At 47.1% G+C, this 13,916-nt stretch overlaps 1 protein-coding gene across 6 annotated transcripts in view; it reads left to right on the top strand.

Moving 5' to 3' along the window:
- Positions 1 to 13,916, top strand: part of KCNQ2 (potassium voltage-gated channel subfamily Q member 2) — a 113,479-nt gene that overhangs the window by 18,861 nt on the left and 80,702 nt on the right. For all 6 annotated transcript variants that reach the window (XR_013263606.1, XM_077460359.1, XM_077460356.1 and 3 more), the window contains exon 2: positions 13,001 to 13,091. Coding sequence is in view for 5 of the 6 variants with exons in the window: in XM_077460359.1 (XP_077316485.1) it covers positions 13,001 to 13,091 (91 nt within the window). In the remaining variant the exon portion in view is untranslated. The remainder of the gene's footprint in view (positions 1 to 13,000; positions 13,092 to 13,916) is intronic.

Here is a 13,916-nt window from a genome sequence, read left to right as displayed (position 1 = left end):
CATGCTAATAGCCCAGCACATTAGGTAGTTTGTTGGCCTATGTTTTGGATTTGCTGTCCCCAGGGCCCAGATGGAGAGATGGACTTGTGAATTTCTGCAGCTTTTCCATCCTGGAAAGGATCGCTCCTTCTCTCACATCTCGCATATGAAGACGTGATGGTGGGAGGGGAGGGGTCCAAGGCTGCTGGGGAAAAAAACGACCGATGTCGTATTTTGGTCATTTATCATTATGTCCCTCAAAGCACTTATAAAGGCCGGCCTTAAAAAGAAAAATGTAGGCTGCCATTGGGAACCCTGTGAAAATCTTGACCTGGCTATCTTTTAAAAGAAATGGTGTATCCTGGCTATTCCACTGACCACTGGCTCAAATACATTGGTACTGTTCTGCAATTGGTTTGTAGATCAGAAAACTCAAAAGACTTCATCCACAAACTTGTTCCGAGTTGGTGACCCAGAAGGTTTTCCAGTTCAAAGGCTTAGTATGGCAAATAGAATGTTCAAGAAGACCCTTAGGCCGCGTACACACGGGCGGACTGTTCGCCCAACTTTGTCTGCTGAACAGTGTTTGGGCGGACAGTCCGCTCGTGTGTGGGCTTTCAGCGGACAGTTTCAGCGGACAGTTTGACGAACAAGGTTTTTCGGAAATTCCGTAAAACTGTCCGCTGAAACCTTGTTTCAGCGAACAGTCCGCTCGTGTGTAGGCTTGTTCGTCAAACAAAGTTGCGCGCATGCTCAGAAAGGATTTTCACGCCGAAAGTTATAATGCAGTGTATAGGACGTCGTATTTTTCGTCCCGTCGTACGTGCCGTTCACGTCATCGCGCACGGTTTCAGCAAACTGTTCGTTCGTCGTGTGTGGCCATGTCCGTCCATGCTAATTTTGAGCGGACTGTTTGCCGAAACTGTTTGACGGACAAAGTTGGGCGAACAGTCCGCCCGTGTGTACGCGGCCTTAGTGGATGTCCCAAGAAAAGCTTACTTCCGGGGGTTGTAGGGTGCTGGTTTTGACTAGTCATTTCTGTCCCCTTGCAAACCTCTTCACTTCTACTAAGTAACCCTAAGGCTGCATTCACACCTGAGCGTAGCGTTTTTTGCAGCGTTTTTACCGCGTTTTGCCGCGATTTTGTGCAGGGCAAAAGGGTCACCAATGTTAAAAGAAGAATAACGCCCAAATCTGCTCAATTCGAGTGACAAAAAAGGGTCCAGAACTTGTTTGAGCTTCAGGCGTTCGGCTTCAGGCGACATGGCGTGAACTATCTCCATTGAGAATAATAGAATTTTTCCCCTCTAGCGTTTTGTAGCTTCAGGCTTCAAGCTACAAAACGCTCAGGTGTGAATGGGGTCTCAAAAGGATTGTGCCAGTTTTCTGCCACTGGAATTTTTTGCGGTCAATGCCCCGTACACACGATCGGACATTCTGACAACAAAATCCATGGATTTTTTTTCCCCGACGGATGTTGGCTCAAACTTGTCTTGCATACACACGGTCACACAAAGTTGGTCGGGAATTTACGAACGTCAAGAAGGCGGTGACGTACAACACGTGTGACGAGCCGAGAAAAATGAAGTTCAATAGCCAGTGTGGCTCTTCTGCTTGATTCCGAGCATGCGTGGAACTTTGTGCATCGGAATTTTGTACACACGATCGGAATTTCCATCAACGGTGTTTGTTGTCGGAAAATTTGAGAACCAGATCTCAAATTTTGTGTGACGGAAATTCCGATGGAAAATGTCCGATTGAGCCTACACACGGTCGGAATTTCAGAGAAAAAGCTCCCATCGAACATTTTCCATCGGAGGCATAAGCCTCACCTGCTGACACAGGTCCCACGTTCCCCCAGTGCATGAAATGCACTATATTGTCAAACCTGCCTTTTACAGGCACATGAACTTTTAATGGCGTCATAGTCCATAGGGTTCAATATTGGAGTTGGCCCACCCTTTGCAACTATAACCGCTTCAATTCTTCTGGGAAGGCCGTCCACAAGGTTTAGGAGTGTGTCTATGAAATTGTCTTGGTATGCTGATGCCTTAAAGGGGATGTAAACACTCAGGGTTTTTCACCTTTAATGCAGGCTATGCATTAGAGCAGAGCCCCCCCTTTACTTACCTGAACCCCGTCTTTCCCGTGACGGGGACGAGCACACCAGCTCCAGCCAGTGTCTTGGCTCCTGATTGGATAGCTTGATAGCAGCGCAGCCATTGGCTCCCGCTGCTGTCAATCAAATCCAATTACATGGAAGCCAAGGGACAGAGCTGAGTCCTGCTGTCTGTGTCAATAGACGCAGCAGCAGGACACGGGAGCACGCCCCCACGAGTGCCCTGAGGGAGAGCAGCTCTCAAACGGGGCACTTGAGAAGAGGGGGAGCCAGGAGTGCCGCTGAGGGGCCCCAGAAGAGGCAGATTGGGGCCACTCTGTGCAAAACCATCTACACAGAGGAGGCAAGTATGACATGTTTGTTAAAAAAAATTAAAAAATAATAATAATACCAACCTTTACATAACTTTTAAGTATTCCCTTCACTGGAACTAAGGGGCCAAGCCCAACCACTGAAAAGCAACCCCACACCATAACCCCACCCCCCCCCCCCCCTCCACCAAAATGATTTGGGGCAGTACACAAAGCAAGGTCCATAAAGACATTGCTGAGGAAGTTTGGGGTGGAGAAACTTGGCCTGCACAGAGTCCTGACCTCAACCCGATAGAACACCTTTGGGATGAATTAGAGCGGAGACTGCGAGCCAGGGCTTCTCTCCAACATTAGTGTCTGACCTCACAAATGCACTTCTGGAAGAATGGTCAAACATTCTCATAGACACACTCCTAAACCTTGTGGACAACCTTCCTCGAAGAGTTGAAGCTGTTATAGCTGCAAAGGGTGAGCCAACTCAATATTGAACCCTACAGACAAAGACTGGGATGCCATTAAAATTCATGTGCGTGTAAAGGTCCCAATACTTTTTACAATATTGTGTATGTCCTGCCCTTTTCCCCTTCCCCCCTTTCCCCTTTCCTCTTTTCCCCTTTCCTCTTTTCCCTTTTTTTTTTTTTCGGTTTCTTTCTCTCCCCCCTGCTTTTTTTTTTTCTTGTTTTTCCTGCTACATATATCACGCTGCTATTTTTAGAGTACTTTTCTATTTCCCCACGCCTCTCCAGCACTGAGCAGGTTAAAACCATGTCTCCTTTCAGCCCGTCTGCCAAGGAAGCAGGAAAGCTGCAGGTCAGCAGAATAATGTTGGATCCGGCTCCCTACCGATGTTGGTGGATCCAATTTCATTTGTTAAAAGCCTTAAATAAATGAAATGCGGTTTATTGCAGCTGATTTGGCAGTTGTGTTGGTGTAACACTTGTCTTTTTATTACACAGTTGTCTCTAATTTCTCCAATATCTTACTTTTTTTTTTTTTACACTTGTTTTGCCATTTGCAATTTTATTAACGGCTCACTGGACTGTGTCAGTAGACTGGCAGAACCTGTATTACATAAATTTTGGGCGGGTAAAGCAGTTCATAAATCCTTGATGATGATAATATCTACACTAAATGGCGCCAGACCTTCACACCTATATGATCTTGTTGGACACTCCATTCCAAAATATGGAGTTGGCCTAGGTTTGTGGCTTTGACATCCTCCACTCTCCTTGAAAGGCTCTTTTGAGCGCGTTTGTTGGAATGTCTGCATAATAATCCATTTGTGAGGTTGGATGAGAGAGCATTTATCCAAAAGTTGTTCTGTAGGGTTGTGGTCAGGACTAATGTTGGAGAAGACTTGGCACATGATCCTCATTCCAGTTCATCCCAAAGCTGTTCTATAGGGTTGTGGTCAGGACTGATGTTGGAGAAGACCTGGCACACGATCCTCATTCCAGTTCATCCCAGAGCTGTTCTGTAGGGTTGTGGTCAGGACTGATGTTGGAGAAGACCTGGCACACGATCCTCATTCCAGTTCATCTCAAAGTTGTTCTGTTGGGGTCAGGACTGATGTTGGAGGAGACCTAGCTTTAGAATCCTCATTCCAGTTCATCCCAAAGTTGTTCTGTAGGGTTTAGGTCAGGACTGGTGTTGGAGGAGAAGACCTGGCTCACAATCCTCATTCCAATTAATCTCAGGTTTATGTACTTGTTTCCTCCACACCAAACTCCTCAACCTATGTCTTTATGTAGCACAGAGGTGAAGTCACAATGGAACAGAAAACGTCTCTCACCAAAGTCCTGGAAGACCTTCTAGTCTAAAATGTCCTTTGTGTGATGTAGCATTAATGTTACCCGTCACTGGAAACCCCTAAACTCAATCAATTTGAGTGTCCATAGACTTTTGGCCTTTTAGGAAGGTGTGATGGCCACGTGTTAAGAACCTTCTGGCCATCTAGCTTATATATTCATTGGATATTATGCTGTTTGCTATATTTTTGGGAGTGAGGGTCTCATTGTTGCATTCCCACCCAGACTAGATGAAGACCTATCAGAGCATTAGTGACTTAATTGGTTGTAGGCGATTTCCGGTCATTTTAGTATCTTCACGACTGTCTTGATGATCAGTCACAGAGCTTTGTGGTCTATCAGGATTTGCCGCACTTTTCAGTCTGCAGACGTCAGCCTGTTAATGGGGGTGAAGGGTTAATTGCAAGAGACCGCACCATAAAAGTAGACACTCTATTGATGCGATAACCTGATAAAATCATGTAGAAAAAAAAGAGCTGGCCATTGATTTCTTTTATGGCTTTAAAGCTAATGTACCCGCCATGTCTGTGCTGTCATTCCAGCCAAAAGTGATTTTGTAGTTCTGGGTAGAGCCTGCAGCCCCTGGATTTTTATGTGTTTTGGATACTCCCAACACTGAGATTTCCCTGCTGTCCACCTGTGAGTTTTGGGTGTCCCGACTCCTCCTGTTGTATTCTACATAATATAAAATAAACATAAAATCCCAGGATAGTTCATAATGGACGCAGCAGGTATGCAGACCTGGGAACTCTACACAGGTATGGTGAGAACCAGTCAATGGACAAAGCTGGTGTACAGACCCTGGAACTCAACCCAGGGATGGTGGGCAACTGTTATAACGGGCAAAGCAGGTGCACAGACCAGAGAACTCGGCATAGGGATGGTGGGAACCCCTCATAACGGGCACATCAGGTTTGCAGACCCAAGAACTCGGCACAGGGATGGTGGAAACCCCTCATAGTGGACATCAGGTGTGCAGATCCAGGAACTCTGCTCAGGGTTGGTGAGAACCCCTTAGACCAGTGATGGTGAACCTTGGCACCCCAGATGTTTTGGAACTACATTTCCCATGATGCTCAAGCACTCTGCAGTGTAGTTGAGCATCATGGGAAATGTAGTTCCAAAACATCTGGGGTGCCGAGGTTCGCCATCACTGGTCCGACATGAAAGTCATATAACTTCTGACTACTCATCCAACCATACCAGCCCCTTTGAGTCTGGTTTGCATCTTAAGGGGGAACCCTATGCCAAATGAAAAAAGGAAAATGGAAAATGGCATGCTCCTAACCCCCCCCCCCCCCCCCCCCCAGACCATATCAGACTCTTATCCGAGCATACAGCCTGGCTGGTCATAAAAGGGGGGGGGGGGGCGTGAGTGAGCACCCCCGGGGACCATACCAGGCCACATGCCCTCAAAGAGGGGGGTGATTTGGGGCGAAGGGGCTGTCACATAGGGCGAGCCTCATGGTGTTGTCACCACCGGATTGCCAAGCCCCATGGCTATATAAGAATTGGCAGACATCACAGATGACAAAATGGTGGGAGCCAGCGTCGGAGAAGACTGGAGGAAGAAGACACGTTGGAGGACAATGTTCATTTTTATTAAAGCACTTGCCAAAAACTGTCTCTTGGTTTTTATTTACACTACGCTGCTTTTTTTGGGAAGTGAATGGGTAGGGGTACTACCCATTGACATGAGGGGGGCTGGGATCCGGGGGGGCCACCTTGTTAAATCAGATTCTGATAAGCCTCCTGCCCGCAGACCCCCACAACCACTGCCCAGGGTTGTCGGGAAGAGGCCCATGTCCCCATCAACATCGGGACAAGGTGCTTTTGTTGAGGGCATGTGGCCCGGTATGGTCCGGGGGGGGGGGGCTCTTTTTACAACCCCCCCACCCCCCCTTTCCTGATCTCCTGAGCTGCATGCTAGGATAAGGGTCTGGTATGGTATGGACTGACACAAGTCGGACCAGTTAAGACGGCTCGTAGGGAACCATTGATTCTGGAAGTTGAAGTGCATGTCGGACCAGTGTGAACTGCAGGTATTCAGACCAGAGAACTCGGCACAGGAATTATTGGAACTCCTTTATAATAGTTACAGCAAGTGTGACTGGCAACTGCAGGGATGGTGGGAGTCCATGCAAAGATCCAACCAACGAGTCCCCGAGGGATGGAGTACACTTTCAGGTGGCTTTAGAGGGACATGGCAAGGAGTTTCTGGCCATTTGAAAGAATTGTTCCAGTGTCGCAGGGTACCTTTTTGATTCTTCGTGAGGACCTTTCTATCCATAGAGAGGTAATTGCTATCTACAACCAACAAGGGTGCCTCTTACTGTCCCCCAGGAGTAAGAAGAAAAGGGCACAATTAAAATCTAAATCATTGTTTGCTACAGTCATGAAGTTTACACCCCCCCCCCCCAAAGCTTTGGACCACAGGTTTCCCCAAAACAGGTGACCAGACCTTATTGGCCAGTGTAAGCCTACAATTTTCCTTTTAGGTTTGACCTCGTATTATATGGTTTCCATTTGTATGCCCACCACATAGTTGAAGGTAAATCTAAAGGAACTTGAATAAGAAAATTGTATAATGTATGGCCAGACTAACAATGTAAATGAATGCAAATGATGATTATATTGTCTCTGAAAGCATCTCGCCCCTGACAGCCTCCATTTCTTGTGGCCTGGAGTAATTTGCATAAAACAGATTTACTAAAGCGCATTTTCTAAAACCACAAATTAATTTCAATTTTTCACAATCTAATTATCGGAGCTCTGGATCCCATGAGTCGGCGCTTTTGTTCCTGTTATTTCCAGGAAATTTTAGCAAACCGTTATAGCCATAGACAGATTGCATTTTGTAATTGTCACTGGTTAATTCATTATATCGGGTCTGGAGCCTCGACGACGGGTGTGCTGCGTATACAGGCCTGTGTGATAGATGATCGCCAACCACGCATGCATTGTTCACTGTAAGGGGGACCTATAGGGTTGCTGCCGCTGCTGACCGCTCTGCAAGACCCCAGTTGGCTGTCATGATCATCCTCTGGTCATACATTTTAAGTTTTATCTATGTATACCCAAGAACAAAAATGGGATATATTGCAGCTTTTGCCTTAGATGTGGTTGCTGCATTCATTTTCTTTTTTTTTTTTTTTTTTCAGTCTATTTTCGCCAGGTGGTCCTTTTTTGAGGGTGACAGCCCTCACTCACCATACTGTTTCTACGGAGGAGCATATACAACAAAATCTACATTTGTATAATATTTGGTACTTGAAGGCTACGCAATATAAGAATCATAAAGTCTTCAAATTATTTGACTGAATTAAGACACCTAAAACATGAATATATTATTATGGACGTTTCGGACTTTGGGCTGGATGGTCCTCAGTAATTGCTTCTGTTGTCCCCAACCATTCACTGAGCTCTATGGGATCGGACCATTATTTGAATTGTGGGTTGGTCATCATTTCAAGGAAATCTTGCATCATCCCAAGCAAAACCCATATAGAAGATTCTCGTTCCTCTGGGAATGAAGTACAGCCTATTCAAAATGCGTTGGTAGTGAAAAGAATTGTACCCAACATGCTGTGATCATTATCATGGCCTGATAAATTTTATTTTTATCTTTTGTTATTTTAACCACTTTAATACCACGGTATAGCCGATATACAACTATACAGCGTAGCTCTCCAGTTCTGGGAAGGGCGCCCCCTGAGGCATGCATCAAGGAGTGTCTGACCGCTGTATCCCTTGGACACAGCGGATCATAGATAGGGGTAAAGGGCCAATCACAACATCCCTTTACTATGTGATCAGCTGTGTCCATTTACACCTGGTCACATGTAAACATACTCGCTAGCATTCGGCTCTTTTCCAGACACATTTTGTGAGGAAAGGAGAGAAAATCTACCAGGGCAGCATGAGTACAGCATTAACATTGATAATCGGTGCAGCTTATCGGTACCCATCAGTGCCCCACGGTGCAGATTCATCAGTGCCCCACAGTGCAGCCTTATCATTGCCCATCGGTGCCCCACGGTCCAGCCTCATCAGTGCCCCACAGTGTAGCCTTAGCATTGATCATCAGGGCCCCGCGGTGCAGCCTCATCATTCCCCCGCGGTGCAGCCTCATCATTCCCCCGCGGTGCAGCCTCATCAGTGCCCCACAGTGCAGCCTTATCATTGCTCATGAGTGCCCCACAGTGCAGCCTCATGAGTGCCCCACAGTGCAGCCTCATCATTCCCCGCGGTGCAGCCTCATCATTCCCCCGCGGTGCAGCCTCATCAGTGCCCCACAGTGCAGCCTTATCATTGCTCATCAGTGCCCCACAGTGCAGCCTTATTGCCCATCAGTGCCCCACGGTGGAGCCTTATCATTGCTCATCAGTGCCCCACAGTGCAGCCTTATCATTGCCCATCAGTGCCCCATAGTGCCTCCTCAGTGCCCCACGGTGCAGCCTTATCACTGCTCATCAGTGCCCCACGGTGAAGCCTTATCGCTGCTCATCGGTGCCCCACGGTGCAGCCTCATCAGTGCCCCACAGTGCAGCCTTATTGCCCATCGGTGCCCCACGGTGCCTCCTCCTCAGTGCCCCACGGTGGAGCCTTATCATTGCTCATCAGTGCCCCACAGTGCAGCCTCATCAGTGCCCCACAGTGCAGCCTTATCATTGCCCATCAGTGCCCCATAGTGCCTCCTCAGTGCCCCACGGTGCAGCCTTATCACTGCTCATCAGTGCCCCACGGTGAAGCCTTATCAGTGCCCCACAGTGCAGCCTTATTGGCCATCAGTGCCCCAAGGTGCCTCCTCCTCAGTGCCCCACGGTGGAGCCTTATCATTGCTCATCAGTGCCCCACGGTGCAGCCTCATCAGTGCCCCACAGTGCAGCCTTATCATTGCCCATCAGTGACCCATGGTGCAGCCTCATCAGTGCCCCACAGTGAAGCCTCATCGGTGCCCCACAGTGCAGCCTTATCATTGCCCATCAGTGCCCCATAGTGCCTCCTCAGTGCCCCACGGTGCAGCCTTATTATTGCTCATCAGTGCCCCACAGTGCAGTCTCATAATTGCCCATCCGTGCCCCGCGGTGCAGCCTCCTCCGTGCACTGCGGTGAAGCCCCATCGTTGCCCCCCCAGTGCCCCACAATGCAGCCTCATCAGTGCACATCTGCGAAGAGGAAAAATTACTTATTTGCAACATTTTATAACTACATTTTTCTTTTAATTTGCAGACTTTTTTTTTTTGTTTGGCAAAACTCCAGTGGTGATTAAATACCCCCGAAAGAAAGCTCTATCTGTTTAAAAAAAAAAAAAAAAAAAGAAAATTTCATATGAGTACAGTGTAGCAAGACTGCACAATTGTCTAAAATGTGACAGCTCTGAAAATTGGCCTGGGCAGGAAGGGGGTGAAAGTGAGCTGCATTAAAATGGTTAACGTGTTTCTAATTACATTTTATAGATTGGTGTGTGTGTGTGTGTGTCTGTGTGTGTAGAAGCAGAATGCCCGAAAAGTCCCATTTAAACATAGTAAGGTATAGTATTATGAGGCTGGTGACCTTTTATCCTACACAATATCTTACATAATTTTTCCACCATAAAGATTTGAGGAATTAGCATTTACACATTTCATGTTTTACATATTTCTTCACTGGAATTATAGCCGACCTTACACGTTTCATGAACAATGTTCACTTCCTCAGGGCAGTACTGTAAATGGTAACCTAGAATATATAAATCTTAACAGATACATTGTTTTATCATTCATTGTCTTTATAGGTATATCATCGTCTGTATTGATATATAAAGATATATGTCCTTATGAAGAATAGCCAGCCGTGATTTTAAAAGATCAGGTGATTCCTGCTTCACAGATGCCCCCCCAGAGCTGGCTAAATGCAGGCTACATGGGATATCTAATAGATTTGTAATGATCAGTCTGCAGGCTGAATAGAAGGAATCAAATAGGATCCTTCACCCACACTGTACAGCTCAGATGGACAAATCTTCTGCAGCTTTCCCCACCAGCTGTCAAAATACCTGAACAGCAGCTGCATCTAATGGGACGCCAGTACAGAGCAGTAATGTGCATGTAAACATGAAGTGGCAGACAGGCTGCAGGAGATCAGCAGCACTGATCTGGGAAGGATAAAAAATAAATAAAACATTTGATGGAAAGGATCTAAAGATAATGACCTTTTGTGGTAAGATTGCCTATTTCCTATGAGCTGTAATTCTGCATCCACAGGATCAGGGTTAAAGATGGAGTTTTCCTTTAAGAAAGGTGCTGATGGTGGAAAGACTGGGAGAAAATGCTGAAGTGACTTTATTGACTGGAGAGAAGCACTTTGTTAAATTTGAGATCATCCGGGTGTCCAGAGACTAATAACCCCTCCCCCCCCCCCCCCCCCCCCCACCATCCTATCCTATAGTGCCTATCCCATGGGTTCCTGCAATTATCCGCCTTCTCTGCCTCTAAGTCCTGGAGGTGTCAGAGGCTCATCTGTCACGTAGGAGGCCAAGCAATGCTCACAGTTCATGTATTGTGGGCAAGGGATGGCACTTTTGTTCATGAACCACTGCTCTATATGTTCATATTTGCAGTGAACTATGACTAGAAAATGTATTCTGTACCCCAATGTGTCTTTTTTAGACTTCAGATCAAAGGAGAACCCAGTTCCTGCCATTGCTGAGCTCCCTTGAAAATGATGGAAGACTGGCTGTCATGCTGATCCTGCTGCTCCAGTATTTTGGGTCACTGACCCTAAACAAGCGTTCATACCGGGACTTCTGACTTGATAACATGTTTTTGCTTTAGAGTCAGTAGTCTAGTATAGCAACCAGACAAATTGCGTTTTTAGGTGGTCTGTAGCTCCTCCTAATGATTTGCATTGAGTCGGTGGCGTACCAATGCAGCCAGGCAATTTAGCATTTCTAGGTAGCAAGAGAGTTGGGCCGAACACCCTCTGTTCGGTTTGCTCCCGAAAATGTAAAAAGTTCAGACCCGAGCCGCCAACTCTATTAAAATCTATGGGACCCATACATCAAAAATCAAAAGTGCCCATTTTTTGTAGGCTTTTTTATGCAAGTTATTGCCCATAAAAAGGGTATGGGGGTCCGGATACTGCCCTGGGGGACATGTGTCAATGCTAAAAAAAAATTTGTTTTAAAAGATCGTTTTTACAGGAGCAGTGATTTTAACGATGCTTAAAATGAAACAATAAAAATGAAAAATTCCTTTAAATATAGTGCCTGTGGGGGGTCCCCTTGCTGCAGCAAAACAGAAGTTTTATAAAGAGAACAAAAATAGCCGGCAATAAATAAAAAAAAATAAAAAAAAATAAAAAATGGCACCCCATCCAAAAAAACAACACATTACCGGCAATAGAAAAATGTAAAAAAAAAATAAAAATAAAAAAGCCTGGGGGTTCCGCCCTCAAATCCATACCAGGCCCTCATCTGAGTATGCAGTGTGGCAGGTCAGGAAGGGAGTGGGGGGGGGATGAGCGAGCGCCCCCCTCCTACTGAACCATATCAGGTCACAAGCCCTCAACATGCGATGGGGACAAGGGCCTCTTCTCGACAACCCTGGGCTGTGGGGGTGTGCAGAGGACCCCATGCCATTTATTTTTTTGTTTTTTTTGTAGCGTGAGGTTTCCATTAAAATTCATACCAGACCCTAAGGGCCTGGTATGGATTTGAGGGCGGGACTCCCAGGCTTTTTTTCTTCCTTTTTAAAAAAAAAAAAAAAAAAAACATTTTCTATTACCGGTAATGTGTTTTTTTTTTTTGTTTTTTTTTTTTTTTCCTTCAATTCAGCTGTCAGGCTTCCTGGCCCACACCTTAACAAGCTATTCACTGTGCCCCTATTAGGAAAAGCTTTGCCCAATCAGGACTTAGAATGCACTGTGCAGGACGCATTGTGGGGCGCTCGGAGGGCGAACATCCCGCTGAGTGCCCCGCAAATTTGGGTGTTCACCAAACAGGCAATGTTCAGGTCGAACTTTTGCTTGGCCCGAACTGCTCGTCTGACTCTAGCCAGTGTAAAATGATATAATATATGTAATATAAATATCTCTATCTGTCAATCTAGTCCTGGGATTAACACAACTCTGCCACACAACACAGTCCATTCTAACCAGGCAGGTTAGGCAAAAAAAGGGCTCTATTTATTAACCTTCGCTTTGCGAATGCCTCCAATAATCCCCATCATTTGTCTAATATGTTTATTACCTGTGTTCATTGGCTCCATCTAGTGTCCCTAATGCAAAACTTTTCTCCATTTGAGGTATTTCAGAAAAAATATTTATTGTGGCCACTAGATGGAGCTGAAGATGACATGAGATACACATATTAGGCAAATTACAGGAATTATTGACGACGGCTGTGCAAATGTCTCATTTTAAAAAAAAATTGACCCATTATGGTTCTTGTCCCCCCCCCACCCTGTGACTGGGCAGTGAAGGAAGAATGAGCATGAAGATGAGTTGATCCCTCTGTCACTCTACTCTCTACTACTATCAGCACATCATATGTTGGCACTTAAATACTGCAGTGCTATTAATTATAAAGTAATTACAAAGTACAGGGGCTACAAGAGACTGATATCAGGTCACATTTAGATATTTACACTGCTTGAGTAAAAAAAAAAAAAAATTCTGGTACTCTGATTACAGAACTGTAGTTTGTGTCATTCTTTATATATTTAAGGCTTACAGTGTTTGCTTTGCCCACACACGATTTAATGAATGGCACTATTAAGTGATAGATCTTATTTTTATTCCAGGTTCCTGCTTGTCTTCTCCTGTCTGGTCCTCTCTGTGTTCTCCACCATTAAAGAGTATGAAGAGAAATCGGAAGGAGCGCTCTATATTCTGGTATGTGAAGCAGTTGTCCATGCTCTGTGAGACATAGACTGGAATGCTTTAGCTGTTCTGTTCCTGCTTTGCTATATAGTCATCTAAGGTCTGGTGTCCTAGGAACCGGCCGTCTACGGTCTGGTGTCCTAGGAACCGGCCGCCTACGGTCTGGTGTCCTTCAGGACCGGCCGTCTACGGTCTGGTGTCCTTCGGGACCGGCCGTCTACGGTCTGGTGTCCTTCGGGACCGGCCGTCTACGGTCTGGCGTCCTTCGGGACCGGCCGTCTACGGTCTGGCGTCCTTGGGGACCGGTCGTCTACGGTCTGGCGTCCTTGGGGACCGGCCGTCTACGGTCTGGCGTCCTTGGGGACCGGCCGTCTACGGTCTGGCGTCCTTGGGGACCGGCCGTCTACGGTCTGGCGTCCTTGGGGACCGGCCGTCTACGGTCTGGCGTCCTTGGGGACCGGCCGTCTACGGTCTGGCGTCCTTGGGGACCGGCCGTCTACGGTCTGGCGTCCTTGGGGACCGGCCGTCTACGGTCTGGCGTCCTTGGGGGACCGGCCGTCTACGGTCTGGCGTCCTTGGGGGACCGGCCGTCTACGGTCTGGCGTCCTTGGGGGACCGGCCGTCTACGGTCTGGCGTCCTTGGGGACCGGCCGTCTACGGTCTGGCGTCCTTGGGGACCGGCCGTCTACGGTCTGGCGTCCTTGGGGACCGGCCGTCTACGGTCTGGCGTCCTTGGGGGACCGGCCGTCTACGGTCTGGCGTCCTTGGGGGACCGGCCGTCTACGGTCTGGCGTCCTTGGGGGACCGGCCGTCTACGGTCTGGCGTCCTTGGGGGAC

The sequence above is a fragment of the Lithobates pipiens genome, unplaced genomic scaffold, assembly GCF_037356315.1.
Source record: "Lithobates pipiens isolate NorthernLeopardFrog02 unplaced genomic scaffold, aLitPip1_a1.2 Scaffold_28, whole genome shotgun sequence".
Taxonomy (NCBI): Eukaryota; Metazoa; Chordata; class Amphibia; order Anura; family Ranidae; genus Lithobates; species Lithobates pipiens.
The sequence above is the reverse complement of the archived record's forward strand: the minus strand, read 5'-3'. Positions and strand labels throughout refer to the sequence as shown.